Below are 24,628 nucleotides of genomic sequence, written 5' to 3' on the forward strand. Positions count from 1 at the left end.
CAGCAAGACCTACGTTCAAGTCTGCCCCCTGAATGGGTGACCCTGGGAAAGTCATCCACCCTCAATGCTCTAGGTCAGAACTATCAACATGTCACTCTCAGGCTTTGAAATACAGCCAGAATCAGATTAAAATGGCACTGGGCAGTATTGAACAAAACGAGCAAAAATACAGCAAAATACAGGGAATATTACATTTTAAAGCCAAGTACCATATGGCCTGCAGGAACCTTACATATACTCCAGTGGTCCCTGATTCTGAGTTTGATACCCTGGCTCTAGGCGACTTGAGATTTGCAGGGAAGGTGCCAGCCAAATTGGTAGAATGAGCTTCTTCATCTGGGAGTTCCTTATATCAAAGAAATCACAGATCCTTTCCCTCCCTCCCTCTCTCTCCCTCTCTCTCCCTCTCTCTCTCTCTCTCTCTCTCTCTCTCTCTCTCTCTCTCTCTCTCTCTCTCTCTCTCTCTCCCTTTCTCTGCCTGTCTCTCCCTCCTTCCCTCCCTCTCTGCCTGTCTCTCTCCCTCCCTCTCTCTGCCTCTTTCCTCTCTCCCTCCCCCCCTCTCCCTCTCCCTTTGTCTCTCCCTCCCTCCTTCCCTCTCTCTCTTTCCCTCTCTCCCTCCTCCCCACTCCCTGTCATTTTTAGTCATTTTCAGTTCTGTCCAACTCTTTGGGACCTTTTTGGAGGGTTTTCTGGGGGTTTTTTCCACTTCAGAGTGATTTGCAATTTCTTTCTTTTGAAAAAAAATCTTTACCTTCTGTCTTTCAGATGAGAAAACTGAGGTAAACAGGGTTCAGTGACTTGTCCAGAGTCACACAGCTGGCAAGTGTCTGAGACTGGATTTGAAGTCAGGTCTTCCTGACTCCAGGTTTGGTGTTCTATCTACTGAGCTACCTAGCTGCTATACAGTGTGATGTGTGTGTGTGTGTGTGTGTGTGTGTGTGTGTGTGTGTGTGTGTGTGTGTGTGTGTGTGTGTGTGTGTTTTATGGAAGACAAGTTCAAACCCTGCCTCAGGCATTTACTTAGCTGGTAATAAACTCAGCCTCAGTTTCATCATCCATAAAATGGAGATAAAAATAGCATCTTCTTCCCAGGGTTGTTGTGAGAATGAAGGGAGATAATTATGTAAAGTCTACAAGTGCTATATAAATACTAGCTATTCCTCATCCAGGTTGATGCCTGTAATCTCCTTTTCTCTGAGTTTCTGAAAGGGGGAGGGCGAGGAGAGAAGAATCATTACTTGTTAAAAACAAACTCCATGGTTATAATAAAACAAAACAGGAAATCCTTACTAAGCGACTGCTGTGTGCAGAGCCAGAGCAGAGATACAAAGTAGAGAAGTCACTCAGCATTCTTGGTCAACATTTAACCTTCTTTATTGTGCTTATTGGGGGAAGTTAAGTGGTGAAGTGGATACATTGGGGGTGGGGGTGGGGGGCGGGTGCGGATGCTGTGGGCCCGGAGTCAGGAAGATCAGTTCAAAGTCCACCTCAGACACTTTCTAGCTGTGTGACCCTGGGTAAGTCACTTCACCCCGTTGGCCTCAGTTTCCTCCTCTGTAAAATGAGCTGGAGGAGCAAATGGCCAACCACGCAGGTATCTTGGCCAAGAAGCGTCAGTAAATGGGTCTTGAAGGTCGAACTCGATCGCACTCCATTGTGTTTATAATGGAGCCAGACTCACAGTGGAATGTTTTGTATTTCCTTTGGACACATGTGTGCAGGTTTACACACTGTATTTTCTCGGTGTTGACCATGTTTTCTCCCAGACGAAGAGAGGGCCTCAGCGACAGCCTGGCGTCAGGTTCTGCAGCCCCAGCTCCCGGAGGCCGAGGACCTCAGGTGGAATGGCAGCCCAATTCGCCCCTAGCCCGCCTGACCTTAGGAAAGACCTTCCTCTCTTGGAACCTCAGTTTCCACATCTGTACAATGGAAGCCTTGGCCTCGAGAGCCTCTAAGGTTCCCTGCGGCTTTCCCAGGTGCCTGTGGCTCTAAAAGTCTGGGGCCGGGTGTTGTGTGTATGTATGTTGGGGGGGGTGCCTGTGGCCGGGTGGGTGGTGGCGGTGGGGCTGGACTACAAGACCCAGCAGGCCCCGCGGCGTCAGGGGCGGGGCTATCCGGGGGCGGGGCGGGGCAGGAGGGCGCAGGCTCCTTCCCAGAAGCGGAAACAAAAGAGCCCCCGCCCGCTCGCCGCCCGCCGCCTGTCCGTCCGCCCGCCTGCCCGCGGCACACACTCGGCGCTCGCCCCTCGCTCTCTCTCACGGCTGCTACTGCTGTGGCTCTCGATCTCGCTCGCTTCCCAGCCCGCCCGCTCCCACGCACGCAGCACGCACACACGCACGCTCGCTCCCTGCTTGCTCCCCGCTCGCTCGCACACGCAGGCACGCAGGGCTCGCCCGGAGCCGCGGGGGAGTCCGTGTCCGTCGGGAAGGGACGAACGAACGGCCGCTCGCCTGGGGGTGCGCGCGCGTGCCTCTCACTCACGCTCCGCGCTTGCACACGCACGCTGCCCTCGCCCCGCAGCCCAGCGGCCGCCTGAGGCAGGAGGAGCCCAACGCCCCCCGGACCCATGGCGCTGAAGCGGATCCAGAAGGTGGGTGTCGGAGAGCTGGGCATCCCCGGGAGGTGGGCCGGAGAAGGGACCCCTCCAGGCTCCGGAGATGTGACTGCACAGAACCTGTGCCGGGCGCCGGCTGCAAGGGGATGGCTTTTATTGTTGTTTATCACCCCCCCAGTCCCGCGGGCCGGATTGGATTTGGGGTTCCCCCTCCCGATCCCACGGGGTGGGGCTTAAAATCTGGCTGCTCTCCCCGAGGTCCTGGGGAAGGGGGGGGCATGGTGGGAGCTCAGGCCTCCGGTGCTTCAGGCTCGCTGGATTCCTTTCTTCGCTGCGCCCGGGCCCCTCGTGGGCTGGGAAGGAACCCCTTTCGGGGCACAGTTTGAAGGCCTAGGGCTGCCCATCCCCGCCCTCCTGCCCCTGCTCTTTGGGGGTCCCCCTTGGGGTTACTTCGCTCCCTGCTGCCGGATCTGACCCAGGGGCACGGGGCAGGGTCACTCAGGGGTGGAGGAGACGCGCAGGCCGAGCAGGTTGCCTCTTCCCCAAACACTCCTGGCCGGCCAAATAACTTTGCTCTAAAGTTTGGGCCTCTGCTTTATGGAGCCCCCCACCCTAAGTGTGGCCAGGCTACGGAGGCGGCCAGCTCTTCCGTGCGCCCTCTTGGAGCCTAAGGACTCCGGGCACGATCGTTCGAAATCAGAGCAGCTCACTGGGCTGGCGGGGATTTGGTTTGTTTACCTGTGTGACCTTGGGCAAGTCTTTTGGCCATATGATCTCCCGCTAGGGAGGAGGAGGGGTTGAACCAGTCCTTAGAATTCTCTAAGGCCCCTCCCTTTTCAGGCCTCGGTCCCTCTTGGCTGGATGGTTATTTGTTGGGCACCACCAAAGTTCCAGACTTTTTAGGTGTGTAACCCTCTCTTCGGCTGATGAAGGGGTTAGGCCAGGCCAGGGGCGCTTAACCAGGGGTCCATCACCTCCTGGAGCCCCGGATCTTGAAGCTCGCACAGGAAAACAATTCCTTTCTGTTTTCTGTGTTTCTGAGGGAGATTGCTCTTGTCCGGCAAAAACCTGCTTCGGAGAAGGGCCAGAGGCTCCACCAGGCTGCCAGTAAGGAGCCTGGAGGGACCCCTGGAGCTCCAGGGTTCCTTACAGCACTAAACGCTCCGTTCTTGTTTGGATAGTTAACTCGGATCAGGAACCAAAGTTCTAGACTTCCTAGTCGTCTAGGGGTCTGGTCTGTAGTATGAAAGGGGTGGGGATAGATAGTTTCTAAGGCGGCCTTCTGGCTTCCAGCCCTCTATGGGGCCAGGATCTTAACATTTGCAATACAATCAGGGTTTCCTCACTGGCTGAGGCAGCAGGAAAGAGCTGGGGGTTCTAGATCTGGCCGGAAAACCCAGTATGTAGGACTATTTGCATTTCACCGATTCTCCAAGCCTCTGGTGTCTGGGCTGTAAAATGGGGATAAGGTTTGCCCCTTTTTTCCATGTATTCCTTTCCTGCCCCTGTGAGTCTTGCCTCTGTTCTGGAAATCCTTCCTGAAGGATCCACCCCAGCCATCGGGGCCCTTCCTCTGCGTCATGTACTATTTCCCTGATAGCAGCGTGCATCTGTTGACCTCAGCACATGACTGGCCTCCTTTTTTCTGGCATACCAGAGCTGGTGTGCCGCTGCTTCACCTTCGCAGTCTCCTCCTGCCAGCCCGCCAGCTGTGCTCCTGCAGCTGGTTAAAGTTGCCAGAGAGAGAGAGAGTTTCTGACTGCGGGTGTTTGTGAGTGGAGCCCTCCCTGCTCGCTCTCCACTTGGAGAGGCGGCTGGAGACTTCCAGGTTGTATTTCCTACTTCTTCCTGCTTGCGCTGACTCCCTTAGCAGTGGCTAGATCTCCGAGATGGCGAGCCAGCGGGCCTCTTGTGTTCAGCTGCTGTGGATGGCTTGTCTTTAACTGGAGAAAGCTAATTCTCTGCACACTTAAGGGTCATGTGCTCATGCAATCAAGCCCTACCTTTTGTTTTCTGAGGGGTGGGACTAATGATGGCATTCCAGGCTTTATTTTTCTTTGGTCCTCCATGATAGCAATGAATATTTTTGGGTCAAGTGGAATCTGTTTCCCAGGTGAATTCCTTTTTCTTCTTCAGTCAGGGTTTTCCCATAGGGTTTAGGCATGTCCTCCCTCTTTTAACCATCATAATAACTTGGACCTTTTTCCTCAAATGAATATCGCTTAGAGTAGCTTAGAATAAATTGGGGAGTTCAGTTATGACACCCTGTCCTGAGCGCATTTAATTGGGTTGTTTGTGCCTCGGAATTATGTAGTCCTTGTATTCTATGGTTTAAAAGTGGGATCTCGTCTGGTCCTCCTAATGTCCTCCTGAGGTAGCTTACAGATGAGGCAGACTTGCCAAGAGTCACACAATTAACCAGTGTCTGAGACAGGATTCGAACTCTGGACATCCCAACTCCAGATCCAGCTTTCTCTCTGCTGCCTATGAATTTATAGGTTCACCCCCCCCCCCTTTTTTTTTTCCTTCTGTAACAGGCTTTGATATCATTGCTGTGGGGAGCTCCCTTCAGAGATAGGGATCAAAACCTGTCTCCTGACCTAGACTTCAGGGTTGGCTGAGGCTCCATTTACTATTATCCTAATAGAAATAGCTGCCATGACCCAGTGTTCTGAGGTCTAGAAAACCCTTTCTAGAAATTATTTCTTTAGTCTCTTATCAGCTGATGTCTGAGGCAGAAACTCTTGGTATCACCCTGTTTTACAGATGAAGAAATAGAATCCCAGTCTAAGGGTCTAGAGAGGTGCAACAGGAGGCAGGATTTGAACCCAGCTCTTCTTCACCCCCGAGTGCAGCCAGTAGCCTACCCACTAGACTGGGCTGTGATAAGCATGTTTTATAGAAAATTAGTCCTGCCCAGTATACTAGTCCTTTGGCAGTTTTTTTTACTTCCATCTAAGTCTCTTGACCTCTGTTTGCCTCATTTTCCTCTGTAAATTGGGGATAATAATAGCATCTATCACTGAAGATTTTGTGGGGGGGAGTGAAATGAGATAATAGGTACAAAACATTGGGCCCATCTTAACCACTGTTGTAGCTGCTACTGTTGTTACTGCTGTTGGCGGTTCTGCTGCTTTCCCAGAGATACCCACCCCTAAAGTCTAGGTTTTGTGGAGACCTGGTCAGTGGGGGGAGCCGCAGCAGGGGGAGATGTCAGGGCTGGGCGGCTCTTTGCAGCCTGCTTCAGGCTCCCACCCGTGGCATTGCTCCGACTGTCTCTGCAGTTTAAATTCTTGGGGAAGAATTTAAGCTAATGATTACCCCACTTGTGTGATGGATCAGGACCAGCCCTGGTGGTTTTCTAGTTCCTCTGCTGAAGAGTGAGACAAGGCTTGTTGTGCAAATATGGCAACCCTGGTAATTATTCCCCACTGCCTCAGTGTTCCCATAAGGGACTTAAGATTGGCTTGTACCTGAGCTGACTTTGTTGTCAATATTTAACTTGACTGTATGTTAATACAGAAGGAATATGTATGGTCAGCCCTGAGCCATTGAGGCAATGTGTATGACAGACCTTCAAGGCCTTTAAAAGGCTCCAGAAATCCTCTCTAGAACTGGAGATGACACCTTTGGAGCTGGGAAATCTGTCTGTCATTTATAGCTGAGTGTATATATTTGAGTTGTGACGGTGCCTTACAAAGCATCTTCCTCAGGCCAATGCTGTGGGGTAAGAGGTAGAGTTGAAAACACTGAGGAGGGGCAGCTAGGTAGCACAATGGATAGATAAAGCACCAGGCCTGAGGTGAGAAGGACCTGGGTTCAGATTTGACCTCAGATACTTCCTAGCTGTGTGACCCTGGGCAAGTCACTTAACCCTGATTGCCTTGTCTCTGCTGTTCTTAGAACTGATACTAAGAAGGTCAAGATTAAAGTTTTTTTCTAAGATGGATGGTTGAGGCATCCCTAAATGAATGCTAGAGCTTTGTGTTGCTTTAAAAACTCATTTTGACATCACAAAATAAATATCTGTTCCCAGTAGAGCTCGGGTCCCCTATCTGTGAAGGCTGCGACTTTTCACAAGTCATCCTTATAGCCAATTTGTAGAAATGAGTCTGCATCCAAACAGCTGATTCTTGCAGTTGCCTTGGACAATAGTCACTTGTGTCAAGCGAGTGGGGATTTGGGGAAGATTCTTCTAACCGGGAACATTTTAATCTTGGAAAAAGAAAATTCCCCCGTTCTTCTAAGGGAGGGGACAAGGGATGACTTAAAAATAACCCAGGGCGAGAAAAAATCTCACGGATCTAAAAGCCTACTTAGAGGCCCCTGTGTGGAGTCAGACCTTTATAACCCACCAATCTGATTTTTCTTTGGCCTCGGATAGCTTTTCCTTTCTTTAAAATTATAATGGTATGTGGGAAACTCCTGTAGCTAACAAGTTCTGACGCAGGGCTCCTCAGTTCTTCCTCCTTGGGGCTATTAATAGCAGACACCTAAATAAGCCCATTTTGCTTAAGCGCGCGCACACACACACACACACACACACACACACACACACACACAGCAGGATGCAGAATTGGCTCAAGTCAGCTGGTAGAGGGGCTTCATTGACTGAAGTGAATGTAAGCAGAAAATACATCAGTGAATTCAACAGACCAAGCTGCCCTGGCCTCCAGGATCTTCCACTTTCCTTTGGGGCTTTGTCGCCTCCTTGCACGAGCCCTCGGTACTCATGAAGTACTCACCGAACTCTCGGGTCATGGCCTGACGCTTGGGTTGTTCTCTTAAAGAGCTTCTGTACTTGTACATGCTTAATTTGCCAAATAAACACCGAAGGGTGGAATGGCACTTGGATTGCATCAGGCTGAAGGCTTTGGTTCTCCCAGCCAAGGTGGGTTGGGACTCTGTAAGCTCTCCTGTACCCGAGCAGCTTTGTACGGGTACCGCTACAGGCACATCCGGGCCAGTGCTGGACTGGCTTCGGCCTTAGAGGACCCTCGAAAGATTGGGTTTCCTCTTTGGCCTTTTTGATGTTTGAATGACTTTTCCTGACTTCTCATCCCCTTCTCTATCTCTTTTCTGGTAGGCTGGCATGGTGGGTTTTTTTTTTCTTCCCTGAATTATTCCTTCATTTCTGATCTTACTCTCTAATCATTTTCCCTAGTAGTAGTCAACTGAGCCTTCTAGCCTGCCCAGCTATTTATGGCCCAAAACTTCAAGGCTTAGTTGGAAGGCTGTTTGTTTTTTTTTTGGGGGGGGGGGGGAGGGAAGGGCAGCGAAGGGCAGCATCCTTCTAAGCAGTCCCCAGCAGTAAAAATAATCTGGTGGTTTTCTCTAGGTAGGGCTGTCTGAGATGGATTTACAGAGAGTTTAGTAAGTAGTACAGTTGAATCCGATGTGGAGGTGCTAAGGTAGACCTGTTGGCCAGAACTGACTTCCATCCTTCAAAAGCCAGAATTGAAATACATTTGCCCTGTGATAAGGTCAAAAAAAGCTTTCTCCTCTACAGTGTTGGACTCCTCAGAGGATGGTACCAGTTTGGCATTCTCTTCTGGCAGTATCTGAGGCTGGACAGCACCCCAAATTTCCCCCCTCGTGGCTTCCTGCTCCTCCAAAAAGACTGTTGGGAAAGCTTGTGCTGTTTACTTTGTTATTTAGAAAACGACATGAGTAAACCCAATGTGATACATTCTCCTCCAGCTCTGGCTGCCTTTCTGTTGATACAAAGTGTCATTGTTTATTGTTTTCCACTAAAAATGGAAGTGTTTGGGGGCCTTTGTCTGTTCCACCATCACCATCTCCAAATGAGAGCATCTGCCTCAGCCAGCTTCAGAAGAAGCAGGTAGAAATGGAGACAGTTGGTAGGAATTCTGGAGGTGGGTTGTGGTATAAAAGCAGCCTTGACAGAGATGTCAACCCAGTTCCACACCAGCCTCAGCGCTCTTCCGGCGGCTACCCAGCTGCCCATCTTTTGTTATTTTTACAGAATTCTTCTTTGATATTTTTTAAAATGCTGTTCATTTCCAACATTCCCGTCCTTTGTAGAATTCTCTCTTATATCCAAGTAGAGCCCGGTGAAACAACGGACCCACTGTGTCCAGGGATAGCTTCCTACTGATCTCTGGCCTGCCGCCGTTACTGAGGGAAGAGAGAGGGGTTCAGGACCTCCTCGGTCCCCCACCATTGAATTGGATCCTCTCAATTTCACAAGCACTGATCTGCCTTCTGGCGGCTCCAGGGGCTCTTCCCTTTACACCTTCTTGGCCCTGGTGGATGCTGTTCTCTTGGCAGCGTTGCCCTCGGTCAGCATCAGTTCATGAGCCCTTTCCCAAGTTTCTCTGAGTCTTCACCTTCGTCATTTCTTGAAACATACTGACATATTCCACTAAATTCATCGGCCAAAGTTTGTCTAACAAATCTCCAGCCAGTGGGCACCCCTGTGTGCGGGTGGGATGTGGGCACGTTTTGTTAGAAAGGGGAGATGTTTTTTCTCTCACTCTATACCTGGGGGTAGAATGAGTGTCGAAAAATATGGAGAGTTGAATTGGAAATTCTCACATAGGTCTACGGTGTTTTCCAGGAGGGCAGGCCCAGTTCAGTATGTATCAGACTGTCTTCTGACAATCTCTCCAACAGTGATTCTTTTAAACAGATTTGATTGCTAAATTTTGTGTTTGTCCAGATTTCCTTTTCTCTCCTTCCTCCTTCCCCTCTCAGAGAGCCATCCCTTATAACAAAGGCTTAAAACAAAAGGTAGGAGAAAAAAAATTCAACCAGGCTGATCAGTATAACAAAAGGTTCCGACTTTAGATGCACTATTTCATCCTAATGTCTCCTCTTGTAAAAGAACACTAGTGACCATTTTTAAAGGTACAGTTTCATTGACATCATTTGCCTTTTTCTCTCTTAAAAAAACAACACACAACCACCATGCCTTCTGTTTTAGAATCAATACTAAGAATCAGTTCCAAGGCAAATGAGAGGTTAGTGCTAGACATTTGCTTGTCCAGCGTCATATAGTTTTGAATTATCTGGGGCTACATTTGAACCCAGGGCCTGCCATCTCCAGGCCTGGCTCTCTATTTGATATCGGGTTTTTTACATCACCTAATATTCTCCCCCCACAAAAACCTCATCTCACCCAGCATTAACTCTTAGTGGGTTTTTAAAAATTATCCCTGGGGGCAGCTGGGTGGCTCAGTGGATTGAGAGCCAGGCCTAGAGATGGGAGGTCCTGGGTTCAAATCTGGCCCCAGACACTTCCCAGCTGTGTGACCCTGGGCAAGTCACTTGACCCCCATTGCCAATACACAGTATTGACTCCAAGACAGAAGGTAAGGGTTTAAAAAAAATATATCCCCAAGTTTGTTGTGTGTGAGGCAGGAGGCTCAGGTTCATTTTCGTGTACACGTGCTCAATCTGTTCATAAGTAATGTAATTGCATGCTTTTTTGTCCCAATATGCTGGGAAACAGACAAGGATGCTAAAAATGAAATAAACAAGCGTTTGAAAAATATTTTTTACTTTGGTGTAATGATACAGAAACCAGTTTTTGACCTTGAGCAACACCGAATATGTCTTTGTTATTCTCAAAAACTCCTGGGCGTGCCCTGGTGCACCGGGCAGTTTTGTAAAGAATGGTTAATAGCTAATTGTTAACTAATTTGATTAAATAAGTGAATATCCTTTTTTTCCCATATAACTTTTTATTGAAAGACACCCAGGACAGCTGTGACAGGAGAGGTCCTCATAGCTAGTGAATGTAGTAGCTTTTCAGGAGGGTCATCCGGGGTGGGAGACTCCCCGTGCAAGGTGCTAAACAATAGGAAAAAGTGAATTTTCTCTGATTTCAACTCAGCAGAAAGTGTCCCGTGCCCCTGCTCGCTCTTTGTTCTTCTCTGTGTGCTTGATGGGCTCTTTGCATTCTTTAATTTCCTGCTCACATCTGGCCATTTTAGTCATTCGAATGAATGAGGCTGAGAGAAACAACCAGGTTTGAAGGGTCTGAATAATTGGATGGGAAAGGTAGGACAGAGACAAGTGGGAAGAGCTTTCAGTGTTACATTTGCGAGTTTGCATTTGATGCCAGAGGTGAAAGGAGCCTCCATCACCCTGCTGGGTGTGTGGGGGAGAGACTGGGGTGAGGAGCAGGGGGAAGGTTGGGATTTGGGGGCAGGAAAAACACTACTAGTGCAGGTAAGAGGTTATGGGACCTGACCCAGGACTGGGAACTGCCAGTCAAAAGGGAATAGGGGGCAGCTGGGTGGCTCAGTAGATTGAGAGTCAGGGCCAGAGATGAGAGGTCCTGGGTTCAAATGTAGCCTCAAATACTTCTAGCTGTGTGACCCTGGGCAAGTCACTTAACCCCTCTACCTACGCTATACCATTCTTCTGCCTTGTTGATTCCAAGACGAAAGGTGAGGGTTTAACCAACAAAAAGAGGTGGGGGCACAGGATGTGAGAAAAGTTGCAGAGATGAAGACAGCCTCGTTTGGCATCTGCTTGCCCATGTTGAGGGCAAAGATGACACCCAGGGAATGAGCCTGGTGATGCCGATGTCGGAGGTGCCCTTGATAGAAAGGGGTAAAATGAGGGTAATGAGATGGGCCGGAGCAGCCCTGCGTGATTCATTCTTTCCTGCCCCATGTAAAGGCGTGGGTAGGTGGGGCTCCTCCTCCCCACCCTGGAGCTTCAGGTCCACACTTATGCAGCCACAGAGTGGGGGGGGCAGGCAGAGATTCTCAGCAGCCTCTTGGCCGCCTCCTCCGCTGCTGCTGCTGCTGCTGCTGCTGCTGCGGGTGCCTGGGGCCGCTGCTGCTGCTGCTGCGGGTGCCTGGGCCGCAGTGGGCCATCATTGCTCCGAGGGCTGAATGAGAAGGAATGAGCTTGCTCTGAAGCCAGGGGCTGCTTGTAGTGAGCGCAGAGGAGGCGTGGCTGCAGCGTGGACAAGCCTTCCGGTCTGCTTTATGTCACCCTCCAGGTCACGCCGTGGCCTCCATTTTTTCTGTAAATATTTCTTTTCTCCACCCTTAACCTTCCCAGAAGCTGCATAATTACAGAAAGAAAGAAAAACAAAATCTTGGGCAATATGCACCGTCCAGGACAACCTATTCCTACATTGACCATGTCCAAACTGCGGGTCCCAGGCAGCCTTTGAAGTCTGCTCAGCAGCCTCTGGAATCCAGGACCGTCACCCGCCAGAGCTCTCTGCTCCGTCTGGAGCCTGTCTTTATCCCTGGATAGTTGGAGGGGCAGTTGGGTGGCTCAGTGAATGGAGGGCCAGGCCTGGAGCGGGGGAGGACCTGAGTTCAAATCTGGCCTCAGACACTTCCCAGCTGGGTGACCCTGGGCCAGTCACTTAACCCCACTTTGCCTAGCCCTTGCCGCTCTTCTGCCTTAGAATCAATGAGACAGAAGGGGCAAAAAATCACTGCCTAGATTGTTGGTTCTGTGCACTTCACTCTAGCAGTTCCTCGCCATCTTCTGTTTCATTTCATCATTTCTTATTGGGCAATAATGCTCCATTGCTTTCATAAACCCGAACTCAGACTGTTCCCCAATACGGGGATTGTGTCCAGTTTTTTTGCTACTCTGAAAAGAGCTTCAATACCTGTTTTTGTGCAAATTGGCTCCTCTTCCTCTTAGTAAAAAAAAGGGTTAAGGAATCTCTGGCCCCTGCTGGCTAGAGGTACGAACTGATGCAGATCTGTTGGCCACTGTTCAGCCAGTTAGAATCTGAGAGCTGCCTGTGCTTTGAGTGGTGTGGGACGTGCCAGGGTCCCGCCCCCAGTATGTACAGAGGCAATACTTTGAACCCACGTCTTCCTGAGCCTGAGATGGGCCAGCTACCCGGCATTTCCATGCTCCATCTCTTTTAACAGGAGTAATTAGTTCCAAAAGGAAGCTACCAGATTGTCCTTCTCCACAGCAGCCAACCTCAGAAAGCTGTGTCTCCCCCATCTTCTCTCCCCCCCTGCCCCCCCAGGCCAGGCCCCAGAATTGCTCCAGTCCCCAGATTGCGCGCTGTGGATCTGATGGGAGCAGCAGCCACCATCCCTGCTCTCCCCTCTCCCCAAGCTGTAGCATTGTTGGTGCTTTTTTGACACTGCCGCGGACATACTTCGCCCAGGGAAAGACCCCCGAAGGTGCCAGAATTGGGAGAAGAGCTTTTCCCCTGGTGGTGACCCAGGCTTGCCAACCCCAATGACTTTGAGTCTTACTTACAGTGAATGAAATGACTCGGACAACTCCAGTGGTTTGCCTTTGCCTGGGAAAAGGTCGGGCAGCAGTTTGATTTGGAGACGTTCTGCCATGACTACATTCCAGTGTTGTATCGGAAAGTATTTGTGCCAACTCGGGTCTTAAAAACAAAAATCTCCAGCTAGCTCCTGTCCACAGTATCGAAGTGCCTCCTTCGGGGTCTGAACTGAAAGGACAAGAAATGTCTCTGTATGAGTGGGCCAGCCATAGCTCATATGCGCCTGTAGTGGAAACACCCAGCCAGGAAATCCAGTAAGAATTGTTCCCTTGTTGTAGGAGTGGGAGGGAATGAGGAGAGCTGTGGCGGCAGCTATGCTGCCTTTGGACTGACTGATGGTTTTTGAAATGAGTCAATAGTAGGCGTTTTAGTCATTGAGGCTCTGGGTGCAATTAAATGAGTACTCCAAATATCACTGCCCATTGGGCCACTAGGCCTTACCTTGTACAGAATATTGAGATTCCAGTTGTCAGACACTCTGGAGGCCAAGAAATAACAAAGGGGCCGCCTAATAGATTTGGGGAGTTAATTTACGCAGCTTAAGATAAATATTTTTTGCTACCATCGGACCAGAGCAGTTGAGGATGGACGATAGGTCCCTGAGACAGTTTTATAGTGGGTTAAAGAAAGAAAAATATCAAACCACCTCAAGAAGGCTGTGGCCAGCCTTCTTTCTGGGAGCTCAGTGATTTCTTCTCTCTCGTGCCCAGCTCTCTTCCCATTTCTTTGATTATGCGCTTTGCATCAGTTTACTTTGTCTGCTTTTCCACGTTAAGTTCCTCGGGGGCCGAGACCATGGATAGATTTGTTTAATGTAGAACACTTGGCATATTGTGTGCCTTTTGTAAATAATGCTGTGTGTGCAATTTCCATTTCAGCCAGGGCCCTCTCAATAGTATTTTTATTATGTGGGGTTGATACAGAGAGCCTTGGAAATGTTAAGGCTGTGTCGACTCGAAAATAGACTGTTTGGTTTCTTTTTGATTTCCTGTCAGCCCTCGTAAACTGACCATGACTATACTGGCTCTTCCCTAAACCGTGTCTTGGGCTCTGTCTTTAAAATGTGGATACGAGTCTCTCAATAGCCATAGAAACAGACGGCTTGAATTAGCTGCTGGCTCTTTTTGGGTGGCGAGCTTTTACACATCCACGTGGAATCTACGGGTACCCCTTGACCTCTCCGATAGAGCTTGAGCGTCTTGAGGGTGGAGACTTTGGTGTTGGTCCTTGTATCCCCATCACTCAGCATGGGGAGTGCTCAGAGCTTGCTCATCCATTATTGTTTCTATTTGTAGGGAGGGGTTTATCGAAAAAGTAAAAGGTATAAAGCAAGTTTGTTCTTCATGATCGAAAAGTCCTTATTGGGATCTGGCCTTAGACCCTTACTAGTTGGCCAAGTCACTTAAGTCCCATTACCTAGCCCTGTGTTGGCGAGCCTGTGGCGTGCGTGCTGGAGGGGACTGTTCCTTCACCTCTCTCCATGTGCCTGAGCATATTTCTCTCATCACCCTCCCTTTTGCCCAGCAGCCCAATGGCAGCACTTCTTCCCTCCCCTGTTTGGGGTAAGAGGGCTGCTCACATGCCGCATGAGGGTTGCAGTTTGGGCACTTGATCTCTAAAAGGTTTGCCATCACTGGCCTAGCCCTTACCACTCTTCTGCCTGGGAACCAATGCATAGTATTGATTCAAAGATGAAAGATAAAGACTTAAAAAAAAAAGTCATTAGAATGGGGTATCTAGGTAGCCCAGTGGATAACGCATTAGACCTAGATTTAGGAGAAACTGGGTTCAAGTTTGGTCATATTTCCTGGGCAAGTAATTTAACCTCAGTTGTCTAGCCCTGACCACTCTTCTGCTTTGGAACTGATACTTAGTATTGATTTTAAGATAATTGGCAAGGGTTTGGGTTTTTTTAAGTTATCAGAATCATAATAATCAGCCGTATTTATGACCGAGTTGATGATGCTGTGTGCTTAGTGTTTTCTTACTAGCTCGATTAAAATTAATCATAGGTGGAAGCTTTGGGAAGACAATACCAGTTAGGTGTATCTAAGTTTGTCAGTTAGGTAGATTTATATTATAATTTATTAACAACAAGTGACATTCCTCATGTAAATAAATGGTATCAATAAATTATAATTAAATTTACCTGCTAGGTACATTTCAGTTCTTGTAAAGCTGCAGGTCTATTCAATGATGAGACAGATGGTGTAAACCAAAGGTGCTCATATATAGCCTTTCTTATTCACAGGGGCATTTTATATGTTATAAACCAACTACCTGCTCCCCCTCTCCATTTTCTGGGCTCCCCTCTCAGGGCTCTAAAGTCACAGACTTAGTTCTTGGCTCTGTCTTAATCACCTCTACTGTCATGCCTCCTCTCCCCCTTATATTTCTCAGATTGGTCAATGCCAAAGGATGGCAGATCTTCCTGGAATGAAATGCCCAATCTCAGGGCTCTCTTGTGTAAAGAAAAAACCCTTTATGTGGGAAAGTATATGTGTGGTCTTTTATGCTTGTGGCCTTTGGAAACATGCCATCCGAGCTCGCTGATTTTCCTTCTCTTTTAATAGAATTTGGAAGTGTGACACAGTTTAAAAAGAAATGCTCATGGCCTCGCCCAGATGTTTCAACACAATTGTTGTCTCCCTGTTAAGAGTGAAACTCTTTTGAGTTGCATTTAAGAAGTTTATTTTTGTTTTGACTTTTGCACACAACTTCCCTTAATGAAGTTTCACTATGTTTGCGAAGAAGAGGGAAACAGAAACCGTAACTTCTGTGTTTTCAGCAAGTGGACCTGACCAAAATGACAGTGTCATAGGTCTAGAAGAAGAAGGTAGGAAGTGAAATCTCTTAAGAGTCTTGCTTCAGGACCCATGTTGTTGTTCTCCGTTTCTCATAGTGCTTGGGTGTTGTTGTTGTTGAGTCATGGCTGGCTCTTGGTGACGCTAATTGGGATGTTCTTGGCGAAGACACCGTGTAGTTTGCCTGTTGTCTTCTCCAGCTCGTTTTGTAGATGAGGAAACTGAGACAAATAGAGTTAATTCCTGAGTCCAAGCTCGGTGTTCTATCCATCTAGCTGCCAATCATTGTCCTTCATATCTCTTTGTATCATTGATTTAAAAAAAAGCTTCAGGAGAGTCACTTGGTTGTTGAAAGGGTTTTAATACTAGAATATCAAAAAGATCAAAAGAAGGAAAAGAATTCAAATGGACAGCACCATTTAGAGCAGCTCTTGTAGTAAAGAATTGGGAACCAGAAAGGGACGGCTGGCCATTGGGAATTGGTGTTCACGTTACGGTGCAATATATTGGAAACAGCGAGATGAGCCAGTGCATGGAGAGAGCACTGGGACTGAAGTCAGGAACATCTGATTTCAAATCTAGCCTCAGTTAGCTACTAGCTGTGCCACCCTGGACAAGTCACTTAGCCTGTCTGCCTCAGTTTCCTCAGATTGTATTTGTAAAGCACCCTGCAAAATTAAAATGATAGATAACCCCCAAGTTTTAATGTCATGGAACGTCCTCGTGGGGTAAAAGATGAGGGAGGAGATGGATTCAGAGAAAGCCTGAGATTGGTCTGAAATGCTGCAGAGTGAATTGAGTAGAACCCGGAGAACAATTCACTTATACAGTAATAATCCCATTTGAAAGACTTTAAGGCCCCTAGTTAGCCCAGTAGGTTAGGTAGGGTGTTGAATTCAGGCAGATAAGAGTTAGATTTCTGCCTCAGGTGTGGGACCAGATTCCTTACCTCTATAACAGGGAATCCTGATGGCATCTACATTACCAGGTAGTGGCGAGCACCAAGTGAGTTAACACATAAAACGCCTTGCAAACCTTAGAGCTCTCTACCGACTTTAGGTATTACTATTTAGGAATCACCCTAAGCACTAGTTATTATTTATATTGAATTCCGATCCATGATTCCAGAGGAGCAGTCATGGCAGTGCCCACCTCCTGACCTTAGTTACCGAATCCCCAGGCTTGGCTTACTTGTCTTGAAAATGAAGAGAAAAAAGGGTGAAAACCGCCAGATCTTTACAGACTCTTCAGAGTGGGGTAGCCAGTAGCTCAGTGCACTGAGAGCCAGACCCAGAGATGGGAGGCCCCGGCTTCAACTGGCCTCAGATACTTCCCAGCTGTGTGACCCTGGGCAAGTCACTTAACCCCCATTGCCTAGCCCTTACTGCTCTTCTGCTTTGGAACCCAGACACAGTATCGATTCTATAAGGAAGGTGCGGCTTTAAAAAAACAAGAAACTATTCAGTGGTCACCCCCTCCTTTCCTCATGGAGGTAGTCTGCATTCTTTGTTGGTGCAAGATGAAGCTCCAGTTGTGAATTGAGGGGCAGTTTGGTTCAAATGGAGTTGGGAGAGAAACCCTGTTGGCATCCATCCAGACCAGCTTTCTCATTTTACAGATGAGGAAACTGAGACCCAGGAAGTTTAAATGACTTGTCCAAGGAGGTAGTAAGTATAAGAAAGCATTGATGTAGTTTCCCTTATCTGAAGTTAGATAAAGAGATAACTAAGTTTTATTACTTCTGTTTCCGTGTTGAATTTGACTCTTCTCCAAATCCCCAAACTTGTGTGTGTGTTATATATATAATGACTTGCAGGTCATCTTCTTTTTCTTCTTTTTTAATTGAAAAAAAAAAAAACCCTTACCTTCTGTCTTAGAGTCAATACTGTGTATTGGCTCCAAGGCAAAAGAGTGATAAAGGCTAGGCAATGGGGGTCAAGTGACTTGCCCAGGGTCACCCAGCTGGGAAGTGTCTGAGGCCAGATTTGAACCCAGGACCTCCCGTCTCTAGGCCTGAGAGGTCTTTTTGTATCAGAGAGCCCATTCTGTAACTTTGCTTCTGAAATGTTTCCCCTTCTTTATACTGCGTTATTAGATGTAGTCATTTTTCAGATCTCTCTAAATAACATGAACAAGTTCAGTTTTACAATATGGCATATTAAATTGGTAGCTTTTAGAACAGAAAGAGAAGAAAAGTTATGATAACAGAATTGGATTGAGAGTCAGAAGATTTGAATTTGAGCCCTAGCTGTTATGGTAGAAATTCCAGAACCATTCTCTTAGAGTTCCCAGCATGCTAGCCTCTGCAAACCAACTTCTTACTATGCTTAAATTCATTCCTATTTCTGTACTTTCTACCATAACAATGCCTTCTGCCTCTGTGACCTTGGACAATTGACTTCAATTCCCTACCTATTTCCTAACCTGTAAAAAAGGTTCATAGAGGGCAGTGCTGCAGGAATTAGACTAGATGACCTTTAAGGTTTCTTCTATCCCTTTGTCTTGTGATATGAATTTACTTATTTTTAAAATGTTTTTCCTAAACAGACTGAGCTCACTTTTGCCCATCTTTTCCTAATCACTACTTAGAAATGTGAAGATTGGATTTGGCTTTCCCATGATTGTAACAATGAAGGTACTTAGCTCTTCCCTGATTATGAAGATTTAAATTGTAATTTATGTCTGTTTTTAGATTTTAATCCCCATAAGTGTAAACACCCTACTTAAAAGTTAAGTATGGAGACCTGCCTATTTTTAGAGTTAATCACAAAAAGTGTAAACACGGTACTTAAAAGTTAAGTATGAAGATCTGCCTATTTAGATCTAATCACCAAAAGTGCAAATATCCCACTTAATCATGAAGTAAGAGGTCTGTGACCCACGTGTGTGATAGTGGGTAACGAATCAGAATCGACTAACTGCCTTCTGGGCAGTTCTAGAGCAGTGCGTCAGCTGTGATTGGTAGATGTGGAATTAGGGGAAGTGACACAAGAGAAAATGCCTTTAAAAGAGAGTGGTGGGGGTGGCTGGGTGGCTCAGTGGATTGAGAGCCAGGCCTAGAGATGGGAGGTCCTAGGTTCAAATGTGACCTCATGACACTTCCCAGCTATGTGACCCTGGGAAAGTCACTTAACCCCCATTGCCTAGCCCTTACCACTCTTCTGCCTTGGAACCAATATCTAGTATTGATTCCAAGATGAAAGGGCTAAAAATAAATAAATAAACAAAAAAACAAATAAATAAACGAGTGAATAAATAGATAGATAAAATAAAAGAGAGAGTGCTACACAGAGTTGGTAATTTTCTTGGAGCGGAGTTCAACTTGGATTTCCACTTCTGCTGGATTCAATTCTTGATACTTTTGAGTTGAGGCTTGTGAAGAGGGGCATAAGGATCTGCTGACTGGACTGACACAATGGTGAGTGAAAAAGCTGGCTCTTTCCTGGATATTTTTCTGAAGAGACTAGCCTCAGTAGAGACTTCCCCAGGTCCTTGGCTTTGCCAAGGCCAGCTAAGGACCAACTCTCCAAGTCCTGGTTTTGAGCCAGGGGTTGGGAGTAAATTACTTAGTGTTTAGGCTAGATATCTTACCTTATCCTCTCTCTGATTTCTTGCTTCACTCTTTTTACATTTTGTAAATAAATTGTAAATAAAATCTCTTTGGAATTAATTAAATTCCTGGCGACCAAACTCTTAAATAATCAAGTCCAACCCTTTAAAAAATAACCCCTTTCTCCCTCTTACAGAAATAAAAATGTGATGTCAATGGCCAAGCCTCCCTGGCCATGTAGACAAGAATGAATGTGTTAGTTTCTGCTATATTTCATAAACGTTTTTTAAAGTGTATAATTTGGAGCAAAATATATTTAAAATATGGCCGAGTCTCAAGAAATAGATATAGAAGAACAGTTAGGTAACACAGTGGATAGAGGACCTGGGTTCAGATGTGACTTTTTAGCTTTGACACTGGGCAAGTCCCTTAACTCCTTAACTCTATTGGCCTAGTCCTTACTGCTCTTCTGCCTTGGAACCAATACTTAGTATTGATTGGACAGACCTTTGAAGAAAATACAAGTTATTTTCTCAGAGTCTGGTCATGGCTTTTAATTTTTTTTAATAATTCTTAAATTGTGTCTTCTGGATATGTTTTCCAGGTCAGTTTTTTCAATGAGATATTTTATGTTTTCTTCTGTTCTTTTTTCATTCTTTTTGATTTTTATTGTTTCTTGATGTTTCATAAAGAACAACCTTCTAGTTGTCCAATTCTACTTTTTAAGAATTGATTTTCTTCCATCAGCTTATGAGCTTCCTTTTACATTAGACTCATTTCTTCTTCATTGGTTTAATTTCTCTTCCCCATTTTTCCTCTGCCTTTTTTTTCTTGAGATTCTCTTTTCTTTTCTTTAATTTATTATTATTATTATTTTTTAATTTGAGCATTTCCAAACATTATTCACTGGAGACAAAGATCATTTTCACTTTCTTTTCCTCCCCCCCTCCCCCCCCCCCATAGCTGATGCGCGATTCCACTGGGTATCACATGTGTTCTTGATTCGAACCCATTTCCATGTTATTGGTATTTGCATTAGAGTGTTCATTTAGAGTCTCTCCTCAGTCGTATCCCCTCAACCCCTGTAGTCAAGCAGTTGGTTTTCCTCAGTGTTTTTACTCCCATAGTTTATCCTCTGCTTGTGGATAGTGTTTTTTAGATCCCTGCAGATTGTTCAGAGACATTGCATTGTCACTAATAAAGAAGTCCATTACATTCGATTGAACCACAGTGTATCAGTCTCTGTGTACAATGTTCTCCTGGTTCTGCTCCTCTCACTCTGCATTACTTCCTGGAGGTTGTTCCAATCTCCATGGAATTCCTCCACTTTATTATTCCTTTTAGCACAATAGTATTCCATCACCAACATATGCCACAATTTGTTCAGCCATTTCCCAATTGATGGGCATCCCCTCATTTTCCAATTTTTGGCCACCACAAAGAGTGCAGCTATGAATATTTTTGTACAAGTCTTTTTCCTTATTATCTCTTTGGGGTACAAACCCAGCAGTGCTATGGCTGGATCAAAGGGCAGACAGTCTTTTATCGCCCTTTGGCCTCTGCCTTTCTTAATTGATTTTTGAAGTTCTTTTTGAACTCTTCCAGAATCTGAATCCAATTCATATTTTTCTTTGGGACTTTGCATGTGTTTGCTTTGCTTTCACTGTCTTCTGTGTCTGTGCCTTGCTCTTTGTCACCATAAAAATATTCTATGGTGTTACAAGGGAATCACTTTAAAAGACTGATATATATTAATTTAAGGTCGCCAAGGAATCAGCTATGTAATTCCTAAATGAAAACTTAAGTCAGCCGTCAATCTTTTATGGAGTTTAATTACAATAGGAGGAAGTAATTAGAGATAGAGAGAGAGAAAAGGGAGAGAAGGAAATAGGGCTTAAATACCCCTTCTGTTTAGGCTGGGCCAAAAGGCCCAAGCCCTTAGATAGCTGGGGCAAAGAAAAGAGATCAGTCCCTATTACTCACGTGACCAAAATGGAGAAACAGTCTCAGAGGCCCCCACCTTCAGCTTCCTTCAGAGCAAGCTTCTCAGAGCCCACACGAACCACACCGACCAACTACCCAACCCCCCTCCTCCAGTCTTCAGACCCTCCTATCTTTTAGGAAACCATCCAAGTTCCTCCCCTCAGTTCTCCCATCTACCAATCACTGTTCATCAATTTCCCTGTGCCAATGGAGGCTCTAGCTTAACCCAGGACCGCCCAGAGGTTTCTGGCTTTTGCACATGTCTGTTGAAGGTCATATTTTCAAATGATTAAATCTTTGCTCCTTTGCTACAGCCCTTTCTAAATCCTGTTAACCTGAGTAGGGTAGAGATTGGAATAATTAAATTTTGATCTAGGCTGCAGCCCTTACTCAATCCTGTTAGGACTGAATAGGGTGGAGATTTATTCCAACTATCTCCATTGTATCAATTCTAAAATCAATCATGACTCAAAGAAATTCCTGTTCTATGCTTAAGCATAGGTCAAAGTCCTTTCCATTGTTCAGCAACAGGTTTCTGTCCTAAAGTAATCTTAAGAAGGGAAGAGAAGGAACCTCCCATGCCAATGGGGTTCCCATTCCAATAGACTATCAGTAAGAAATTTTCCAAGTATGAAATATCCCAATGGTGAAATTTCCAACATTTATAAGTCTAAGGAAATTTGAGGTTTACAATGGTTAGGTGGTTTTTCTTCTTTTTTAATGTTTGCTCTTTTTCCTGACTTTCACTTTTATTTTAAAGAAGGTAGACTTTGTTCTCAGGGAGGATAGGGCACTCACTTAAACTTCAGTTCTTCATCCATGCTACCTTTAGCCTTATTTCTGGGTTTCCTTGTCTCAGAGTTTGAAGGAATTTCAAATGTTATTTTTGACATAAGATTGCACAAGCACTTCTAAAGATGGGCAATTTAGTCACATTTGAAGGCAGCCCATTCTAACTTGAGACAGCTGTAATTATTGAAAAGCTTTTCATACTGAGCTGCATGGAACCTGGAACTTCTTGCTGGCTTACCTGCCCTCTGCAGCCTGTAAAACTGTTTGGATCCTCCGGCTCTCCCAGCTTCCCCCCAGCCTTTCAGTGTCCTTTTTCATCATGCTAAATGGTTCTGCTTCCTTCAGTTGATCTTCATGGGGCATCCCTTATTCTGATCGCCATTATGGACCTTGCTCCAGATTGTTGGTGTCTTTCCCAAGTTGTCCATAAACTAAACATACACCATGCCCCAGAGGTGGCACGTAGTAAATCTCCAGCAGAATTATAGTCAACTGACCTCCTTGCAGATGCCTTTCGTGCAACCCAAGAGCCTGTTAGTAACATTTCAATGTCACTTATACATGAACAATTGATCATTGGGCCCTGTTGGTGTCATTCTGGGCCTTGGCACTTGGAATTTTTGAAACCACCTAGAAGATTTTACATTTAACTCTACAAAGTTTAATATTAGATTCAGTTCACATAGTTCCAGTCTGCTGATCTATTTCTGGTTCCCAGTTATGTCATCTTAGGTATTAGCTATTTCCCCCAGCTTAGGGGAAGCCAATCTCCTTCAGTCCAAACCAGTGATCAAAAGAGAACTAGACAGGGCCAACTTCTCCGGAGGCCTCTCTCCAGGCTAATAGTCTCTATCCCGTCATTGATAAGTACTCTGATTTTGGGTAGTCAACTATTTATAATCTAATGAACCATCCTGCCTGGTTTTTCTCCTTCCTAGTTGCCTAACAAGGCTCTTATGGGAGAATTTTGCTGATTTAATTGCATTCGCTACGTCTACTAGATTAGTAACCTTTCCCTATTAAACCAGAGCATGAAATTACTTTGCAGTATCTACCAGTGGTGGTGTCCTGGTGATCACCTCACTCTTGCTCTCTTGCTCTCGCACTCTTTTTAAAAAATTCTTACCTTCCACCTTAGAATCAATACTATGTATTGGTTCTAAGGCAGAAGAATGGTAAAGGCTAGGCAATGGGGGTCAAGTGACTTGCCCAGGGTCACACAGCTAGGAAGTGTCTGAGGCCAGATTTGATCCTGGAACCTCCTGTCTCTAGACCTCACTCAAGCCACTGAGCTACCCCGTTGCCCTCTTTCACTTCTTTTTTAATAACATTTTCTAACAATTTTATAAGACTAGCTTCCTTGGGCCTATAGTTTGAAGAGACTGCTCCCCCTTTTTTTCTCCCCCAGAAAATTGATATATCTTTAACTCATTTGTTGCCTTTTTTCTTGATGCCTTTTAATTTTCCAGTATATGTGTATGTTTGTGGTGTGTGTATATGTCTTCCTTCTCCACCCATTCACATTATCTTCCCTGGTAAGAGAGGAAAAAAGTTCAACAAACCCAAGTAGCCCATCGACTGTGTCTGACAGCACTTTTGGTATTTCCACACCCATCTCCCACCTTCACAACGAAGGGAGGGAGGTGCGTTTTCTACATTTATCTCTGGGGACATTCTAATTAAACGAGGTTCAGGTTCATCTTACTATTTTCTTCTTTTACATTGTTATAGTTTTTGCATTATTGCTTCTTTATATCAGGTCAGGTAACTCTTACAGCTTTCTCTTGAATTATTCCTGTTTATTGTTTCTCATTGCAGGATAATATTCCATTGTATCCACATAGCACAGTTTGTTTAGCCACTCTCCAAATGATACGCACATGCTTTATTTCCAGTTCTTTGTTAGCACAAAAAAGGACTCCAGTGATTATCTGGTGTACTTTCTATCATTCTATTTATCTTTGACCTCCTTGGAATATTTGTCTACAAATAGAATCCCTGAGTCAAAGGTAGAAGACATTTTACTGACTTACTCGGCGTGATTCCAGATTGGTCATGCCCTGCCCCAACAACAATAATAATATGGCTACTGTGCCTTTCTTCCAAAAGTCTTTTCCATATTATCCATTTCCATCTTTTTCATTTTCGCTAATTTGTGGGATACAAGATGAAATCTCATGTTTGATTATTTGATTTGTGTTTCACTTATTTGTTATGTGCAACAGTCTTTCATGATTGTCGTCGTGATTTATCTAGTGAATTGTTCTGATCCTTTGGCCATTGTTGATTTGTGTTAATTCTTTGTATAGCTTGAATATCATGTCCTTGTCAGAACTACTTGATACAAAGATTTTTTCCTAGTCCACAGTCTCCATTCTCATCCTAACTGCATTTATTTTATTCATGCAAACATTTTCTATTTCATATTGAGCAGTTTTGTAGACATCACTAAGTTGTGGCTTAGCAACCATACACAGAATTTGTTTAAATATTGTTTAGCTGAGCCTACTGGCTTCAAATAATCAAGGGCAGTCAGATATTCTCTTCTTAAGTTTCAGGGTTTGTTTTTTTTTTTAACCAATTCTGCTTTTACCAACCTAAAGGTAATGAGCTTCTCATCCTTCTTGGTCAACAAAAGAGAAACAAACAAAGTATTGAAGTATCCTAGAATCACAGAATCTGGTTGG

General features: G+C 45.6%; 1 protein-coding gene across 3 annotated transcripts in view; it reads left to right on the forward strand.

Moving 5' to 3' along the window:
* Positions 1-2,099: 2,099 nt before the first annotated feature.
* The window catches only part of UBE2D1 (ubiquitin conjugating enzyme E2 D1), a 38,829-nt gene continuing 16,300 nt past the window's right edge, over positions 2,100-24,628 (forward strand). Inside the window, exon 1 of one of the 3 annotated variants that reach the window (XM_007478334.3) lies at positions 2,100-2,590. In XM_007478334.3, the coding sequence (XP_007478396.1) occupies positions 2,567-2,590 (24 nt within the window). In that variant the 5' untranslated portion in view covers positions 2,100-2,566. The remainder of the gene's footprint in view (positions 2,591-24,628) is intronic. The other 2 variants (XM_007478333.3, XM_007478332.3) reach the window with 2 other exon arrangements.

Source organism: Monodelphis domestica, chromosome 1 (assembly GCF_027887165.1).
Source record: "Monodelphis domestica isolate mMonDom1 chromosome 1, mMonDom1.pri, whole genome shotgun sequence".
NCBI classification, from domain to species: Eukaryota; Metazoa; Chordata; class Mammalia; order Didelphimorphia; family Didelphidae; genus Monodelphis; species Monodelphis domestica.